Source organism: Phocoena phocoena, chromosome 3, assembly GCF_963924675.1.
Source record: "Phocoena phocoena chromosome 3, mPhoPho1.1, whole genome shotgun sequence".
In the NCBI taxonomy this organism is placed as follows: Eukaryota; Metazoa; Chordata; class Mammalia; order Artiodactyla; family Phocoenidae; genus Phocoena; species Phocoena phocoena.
In genome coordinates this window covers 122,676,231-122,684,532 of record NC_089221.1, presented here as the reverse complement: position 1 = coordinate 122,684,532, position 8,302 = coordinate 122,676,231, and the positions used below count along the sequence as shown (strand labels likewise).

The following is an 8,302-nucleotide window of genomic DNA, read 5'->3' as shown; positions in this document are numbered from 1 at the left end:
AAAGGGGCAGAAGAATTAGGAGTGGGCGGGACTTCTGGCTCCTACCTGAAGGAGGTCATTTGGCTGCTTTTGCTGCCATCTGCAGGACCCGAGTCTCAGGATCACTCAGTGGAGCCGAGCTTAGAGAAACTGGAAAGAGCCCGAGGGGCGCCGTCCACACTGCCCAGGAGTGAGCGGGTTGTGGAACCGGCTTCCAGGATTTTTGGCCTAGGTCTCCGCCATTATCCTGCACATCTCCTGGCACCACCGTGACCACAGGGTCCTATGTCAACCAACGTGGTGCAGGACCCAGCCCAGAGTCCATGGCTTTTCATTGGCTGACTCCTTTCCAGGAAAGAAGGAGTCTTCATCCATTTGGATTCCGTTATTGTTTCAGGTTCCCATGGTAGCAGCAGCATTTATGGTCCCTGGACAGGGCCATGTGATCTTTGAGGATGTGGCTGTGTCCTTCTCCCAGGAGGAGTGGTGTCTCCTTAATGATGCTCAGAGACTCCTGTATGGTGACATGACGCTGGAGAACCTGTCACTTATAGCCTCCCTGGGTTGTTAGCATGGAGTAGAAGCTGAGGAGGCTGTTTCTGAACAATGTGTTTCTGTAGAACAAGTGACAGAAGACAGGAATCCAAAGCTGGAGCCATCTATCCTGAAGCCTCTGTCTTCCGATATGAGCGTCCTGGTGGAGAAAGATGTTTTGTACTTGGCTGACAATATGTTCACGTGCAGAGAGGTTGAGAAGGCTTTCCTAGGCAGCTTAGGCTGTCCCCAGCACCAGCCCTCCCACGATGGAGAGCATCCACGTAGAAGCAGGCAGAGAAGGGAAGTCTCTCACCCTGGGCAAGAGCATCACACGTGCAGTGAATGTGGCAAAGCCTTCAGTAAAAAGTTTAAATTCGCAGAGCACCTGAGAGTTCACACTGGAGAAAAACCTTATGAGTGCAGTGACTGTGGGAAGTTCTTTAGACACAGCTCCAGTCTTATTCATCATCAGAAAGTTCACACAGGAGAAAGGCCTTATGAGTGCTGTAATTGTGAGAAAGTCTTTGCCCACAAATATAAACTTTTTGAGCACCAGAGAATCCACACTGGAAAAAGACCATATGAGTGTAATTAATGTGGGAAAGCCTTCCTTTGCAAGGATTCACTTGTTCAGCACCAAAAAATCCACACTGGAGAAAATCCTCATAAATGTGGTGAATGTGGAAAGTGCTTCCTGTACAAAAATAACCTTCTTGTGCACCAGAGGATCCACAGTGGAGAAAGGCCTTATGGGTGTAGCAAATGTGGGAAGTCCTTTGTCTTCAAAAAAAGGCTTCTTTATCACCAGCGAATCCACACTGGAGAAAGGCCTTACATGTGCAGTGAATGTGGGAAAGCCTATGTCTACAAAGGAAGTCTTATTGTGCATAAGAGAATTCACACTTTAGAGAAGGCTTATGGGTGTAACAAATGTGGGAAATTCTTTACAAGCAGTTTTGCCTTCAATAGACATGAGAATGTTCACACTGCATGAAGGCGTTATGTGTGCAGCGAATGTGGGAAAGCTCTCAATGGCAAAGTTAAACTTGCTGAGCACCAGAGAATCCATACTGGAGAAAGACCCTATAAGTGTAATGAATGTGAGAAAGCCTTCATGTGCAAGTATACACTTGTTCAGCACCAAAAAGTCCACACTGGAGTAAAGCCTTTTAAATGCAGTGAATGTGGGAAGCCCTTCACTTACAAAACAAGTCTTGTTGTCCGTCAGAGAATCCACACTAGAGAAAGGCCTTATATGTGCAGTGAATGTGGGGAAGTCTTTGTCTACAAAGACATTTCTCCAAATAAGATATACAGATTGCCAACAAACACATGAAAGAATGCTCAACGTCACTAATCATTAGAGAAATGCAAATCAAAACTGCAATGAGGTATGACCTCACACCAGTCAGAATGGCCATCGTCAAATAATCTATAAACAATAAATGCTGGAGAGGTGTGGAGAAAAAGGAACCCTTTTGCACTGTTGGTGGGAATGTAAATTGATACAGCCACTATGGAGAACAGTATGGAGATTCCTTACAAAACTAAAAATAGAACTACCATAGGAGCCAGCAGTCACACTGCTGGGCATACACCCTGAGAAAACCATAATTCAAGTAGAGTCATTTACCAGAATGTTCATTGCAGCTCTATTTACAATAGCCAGGACATGGAATCAATGTATGTGTCCATCGACAGATGAATGGATAAAGATGATGTGACCCATATATACAATGGAATATTACTCAGCCATTAAAAGAAATGAAATTGAGTTATTCATAGTGAGGTGGATGGACCTAGAGTCTGTCATACAGAGTGAAGTAAGTCAGAAAGAGACAAACAAATACCATATGCTAACACATATATATGGAATCTAAAAAAAAAAAAAAGTCATGAAGAACCTAGGGGCAAGACAGGAATAAAGATACAGACCTACTAGAGAATGGACCTGAGCATATTGGGAGGGGGAAGGGTAAGCTGGGACAAAGTGAGAGAGTGGCATGGACATATATACACTACCAAACGTAAAATAGATAGCTAGTTGGAAGCAGCTGCATAGCACAGGGAGATCAGCTCGGTGCTTTGTGACCACCTAGAGGGGTGGGATAGGGAGGGTGGGAGGGAGATGCAAGAGGGAGGAGATATGGGGATATATGTATAGCTGATTCACTTTGTTATAGCAGAAACTAACACACCATTTTAAAGCAATTATACTCCAACAAAATTTTTAAACAAATAAACAAAAAACCCAAAAATTGCATTTTAGCACAGGCATCCAAGGGTGCCAAGAACTTGACAGCATGACAGCTAGCGAGAGAGGAAGCCAAGGCAGTTAGGGGTGGCCTCCAATTCATGGTTGACAGCCAGGGATAATTTGTGGTTAACAGATCAGGAAAACTCACAGCATATACATGCGTCCTCACTCTGAAAGTGCTGTGAGTGAGGTTGTCTCAGTGGAGTCTGTGCCTAGCTTTTTTTTTTTTTTTTTTGCCTAGCTTTGAACTTTTAACACTGACTGTTTAGTGTGGCAGTATCTCTAAGTCGTCCTAAGTTACTTACCTCACTTTAAATAGTGATATATGTGATGTATAAGCTAGTTTATTCTAGACTTTAAGCCTATGTTTTGTTTTGTTTTTATTGAATTTTACTTGATTTACAATGTTCTGTCAGTTTCTGGTGTACAGCAAATTGATTTATATATATCTATTGCTTTTCAGATTCTTTTCCATTATAGTTTATTATAAGATATTGAATATAATTCCTTGTGTTATACAGTTGTTTTTGTATCTCTTAATCCCAACTCCTAATTTATCCCTCCACTCTCCCCACCCTTTGGTAACCATAAATTTATTTTCTAAGTCTTTGAGTCTGTTTCTGTTTAGATATGAACATAGATATGTTCATTTGTGTCATATTTTAGATTCCACATATAAGTGATATCATATGATATTTGTCTTTCTCCTCCTGACTTACTTCACTTAGTGTGATAATCTCTAGATCCATCCATGTTGCTGCAGATGACATTATTTCATTATTTTTTATGGCTTAGTAGTATTTCATTGCATACATATACCACATCTTATTTATCCATTGATCTGTCAATGAACACTTGGGTTGCTTCCATGTCTTGGCTATTGTGAAAAGTGCTGCTATGAATATTGGGTTACATGTATCTTTTTGAATTAGAGTTTTCTCCAGATATATGCCCAGGAGTAGGATTACTGAATCATGTAATAACTCTATTATTAATTTTTGAAGAAACCTCCATACTGTTGTCTGTAATGGTTGTACCAATTTACATTTCCTCCAACAGTGTAGGAGGGTTCCCTTTTCTTCATACCCTCTCCAGCATTTGTTATTTGCAGACTTTTTAATGATGGCCATTCTGACTGGTGTGAGGTAAACATAAGACCTTTGAATTGCCACTCACACTGCCTAGAACACCCTGTTCTCAGATTGTCAGCTTAAATGGCAGTTCTTCAGAAGGTCTTTCCTGAGCCCCTGTTTAAAGAAGTTAGATGCAATAGATTTCTGTTATATTACACTGCTTCATCATCTTGTAGCATATATCAGTTTTTGGAATTATCTTAAAGTTTTGTAATAGTATTTTTCTTTGTTGTAGGTATCCCCTTTCTAGTCTGGAAACTCTCTGAGAATAAGGACTTTCTCTGTCTCATTCACCAATGGATCCTGAGGGCCCGGACTAGTCCCTGGCTTTTACGTCTCTCTGCACCTTCAAGGCAAGGATCATATCTTAGACAACTTGCCAAGTCTGATGCCACAGGACAGTAAGTGATTCCCATTAATACGTAGACGTATTTAGTAAATACAATTGAGCTTTGTAGATGTAACCAGTAGCGAACGTTAAGTGAGCATCTTGTTGGAAAAAAGGGCCATTTTTCTCTTAATCAATTTTTAAATTAATTTAAAACCAGATATTATTTTTGTGTATTTATGTGTTCAGCTTGCATTTGAGCATCATTTTGTGACAGGTGCTTTGAGAAGTGGAAGAGAAGAGTACAAGTGGTCGTTGCCTTTCAAAGTCTTCTATTCTGTTCTGAAAGACATGGGTGAAGTTCATTTTCCTTTCTAATCTTTGGAAATGGTGCCTAGCTGTGTTCTTAGATAAACAATGCCTTTTTTTTTAAAAAAAAAAAAGAATGAATAAATGGATAAAAGTAAAAATCACTGAATGAATGAAAAGAGGTGAATTAAGTGATAGGAGTTAGAACCAGATGCAGCCAGTCATCAGTCTTTGAGTCAGGGTGAAGAGATTTCATTGCATGAAGTCTTTGACTCATGAAGTAAACTTAATTTATTTTTCACCCAGTAGAAACCATTCACTGTTTCCTTGTGTTCATGTTATTGTTTCTTACTACCATGGGTTGTTGTTGATGTCCCTGTGGCTGAAATGCATGCTGATAATCTTTGTATGTTTAAAATCCATTCACTGAAGATAAAAGCAAGCATCATCATCTCAGTGAAATAGTTTACTACCTCCCTTGCAGTAAGAAATTTCTCCACCTCTGAATTCCTAGAATGTTCTATTGACTCTCTGCCTGTCACACATAACCCTTTTCATCGTATATTGCCATTATTTATGTCTGCGTTTAATCTTCTCTTTTAGACTCAGCTCCTTGAGGGTGGGCTTATTGCTGATTTATCTGAGTAGCAAGCTTTTAGTAATTCATTCAAAAAGTATTTACTGAAGACATTACATGTGAGGCAGAGTGCTAGTATTGGAGAAAGAGTGTGAGCACCTAACATCGACAAGGCAAACACTAGTATGCCTTGGATTTTACAGTTTAATAAAGAGCAGAGTATTAATGGCTTTTATTAGTTGAGCACATCAGACAATTCGATGAGATAATTATCTTAGCATATTGTAGCTGAAGACATAGGTTTTATTTATTCTGGATAAATGCATTTACTTTTCTAAATTATAGATCATGTAAAATATTATGTAACTTATAGGTGTGCAATATAGTGATTCAAAATTTTTAAAGGTTATACTCCATTTATAGTTATTATAAAATATTGGCCTTATTCTCTCTGTTGTACCATGTATCCTTGTAGCTTATTTCATACATAATAGTTTGTACCTCTTAATCCCCTACCTGTTATGGCTCCTCCCCTCTTCCTTCTCCACACTGGTAACCACTAGATTGCTCTCTATGTCTGTGAGTCTGCTTTTTTTTTTGTTATTGTTTTATATTCACTAGTTTGTTGTAGTTTTTACATTCCACATGTGCTATCATACAGTATTTGTCTTTCTCTGTGCCATTTGTTTCACTTAGCATAATGCCCTCCAAGTTCATACGTGTTGCTGCAGATGGCATTTTTTCATTATCTTTTATGGCTGAGTAGTATTCCATTGTGTATATATACCACACCGTCTTTTTTTTTAACATCTATATTGAAGTATAATTGCTTTACAATGGTGTGTTAGTTTCTACTTCATAACAAAGTGAATCAGCTATACATATATCCACATATCTCCTCCCTCTTGACTCTCCCTGCCACCCTCCCTATCCCACCCCTCTAGGTGGTGACAAAGCACTGAGCTGATCTCCCTATGCTATGCAGCTGCTTCCCACTAGCTATCTATTTTACATTTGGTAGTATATATAAGTCCATGCCAGCCTCTCACTTCGTCCCAGCTTACCTTTCCCCCTCCCCGTGTCCTGAAGTCCATTCTCTATGTCTGTGTCTTTATTCTTGTCCTGCCCCTAGGTTGTTCAGAACCATTTTCTTTTTTTCTTTTTTAGATTCCATATATATGTGTTAGCATACGGTATTTGTTTTTCTCTTTCTGACTTACTTCACTCTGTATGACAGACTCTAGGTCCATCCACCTCACTACAAATAACTCAATTTCATTTCTTTTAATGGCTGAGTAATATTCCATTGTATATATGTGCCACATCTTCTTTATCCATTCATTTGTTGATGGACAGTTAGGTTGACTCCATGTCCTGGCTATTGTAAATAGAGCTGCAATGAACATTGTGCTACATGACTATTTTTGAATTATGGTTTTCTCAGGGTGTATGCCCAGTATTGGGATTGCTGGGTCATATGGCAGTTCTATTTTTAGTTTTGTAAGGAACGTCCATACTGTTCTCCATAGTGGCTGTATCAATTTACATTTCCACCAGCAGTGCAAGAGGGTTCCCTTATCTCCACTCTCTCTCCAGCATTTATTGTTTGTAGATTTTTTTGGTGATGGCCATTCTAACTGGTGTGAGGTGATACTTCATTGTAGTTTTGGTTTGCATTTCTCTAATGATTAGTGACGTTGAGCATTCTTTTATGTGTTTGTTAGCAATCAGTATATCTTTGGAGAAATATCTGTTTAGGTCTTCTGCCCATTTTTGGATTGGGTTGTTTGTTTTTTTGATATTGAGCTGCATGAGCTGCTTGTAAATTTTGGAGATTAATCCTTTGTCAGTTGCTTCACTTGCAAGTATTTTCTTCCATTCTGAGGGTTGTCTTTTCATCTTGTTTATGGTTCCCTTTGCTGTGAAAAGCTTTTCAGTTTCATCAGGTCCCATTTGTTTGTTTTTGTTTTTATTTCCATTTCCATTTCAAAGGATCTTGCTGTGATTTATGTCATAGAGTGTTCTGCCCATGTTTCCCTGTAAGAGTTTGAGAGTGTCTGGCCTTACATTTAGGTCTTTAATCCATTTTCAGTTAATTTTTGTATATGGTATTAGGGAGTGTTCTAATTTCATTGTTTTACATGTAGCTGTCCAGTTTTCCCAGCACCACTTATTGAAGAGGCTTTTCTCCATTGTATATTCTTGAGTCGTTTATTAAAAATAAGGTGACCATAGGTGCGTGGGTTTATCTCTGGGCTTTCTATCCTGTTCCATTGATCTATATTTCTGTTTTTTGCCACTACCATACTGTCTTGATTACTGTAGCTTTATAGTATAGTCTGAAGTCCGGGAGCCTGATTCCTCCTGCTCCGTTTTTCTTTCTCAAGATTGCTTTGGCTATTTGGGGTGTTTTGTGTTTCTATACAAATTGTGAAATTTTCCTTCTAGTTCTGTGAAAAATGCCATTGGTAATTTGATAGGGATTGCATTGAATTTGTAGATTGCTTTGGGTAATATAGTCATTTTCACAATGTTGATTCTTCCAGTCCAAGAACATGGTATATCTCTCCATCTGTTTGTATCATCTTTAATTTCTTTCATCAGTGTCTTATAGTTTTCTGAATACAGGTTTCTTTTTTCCTTAGGTAGGTTTATTCCTCGGTATTTTATTCTTTTTGTTGCAGTGGTAAATGGGAGTGTTTCCTTGATTTCTCTTTCAGATTTTTCATCATTAATGTGTAGGAATGCAAAAGATTTCTGTGCATTAATTTTGTATCTTGCTACTTTACCAAATTCATTGATTAGCTCTAGTAGTTTTCCGGTAGCATCTTTAGGATTCTCTATGTATACTATGCTGTCATCTGGAAACAGTGACAGTTTTACTTCCTCCTTTCTGATTTGGATTCCTTTTATTTCTTTTTCTTCTCTGATTGCTGTGGCTACAACTTCCAAAACTATGTTAAATAATAGCAGTGAGAGTGGGCAACCTTGTCTTGTTCCTAATCTTAGTGGAAATGGTTTCAGTTTTTCACCATTGAGAATGATGTTGGCTATACCACACCTTCTTTGTTCACCCATCTATTGATGGATACTTAGGTTGCTTCCATATCTTAACAAATGTAAACACATGCTGCTGTGAACTTTGGGGTGCATGTAGGAGGGTTCTCTTTTTTCCACCTCCT

General features: G+C 38.9%; 1 protein-coding gene across 1 annotated transcript; it reads left to right on the top strand.

The window, feature by feature from the left end:
• Nucleotides 1-664: 664 nt before the first annotated feature.
• LOC136120284 (zinc finger protein 419-like) lies at nt 665-1,852 on the top strand. The gene is given in 2 exon segments (XM_065873724.1): nt 665-1,391; nt 1,542-1,852. Coding segments are annotated over 2 exon segments (1,038 nt in total).
• Nucleotides 1,853-8,302: the final 6,450 nt, after the last annotated feature.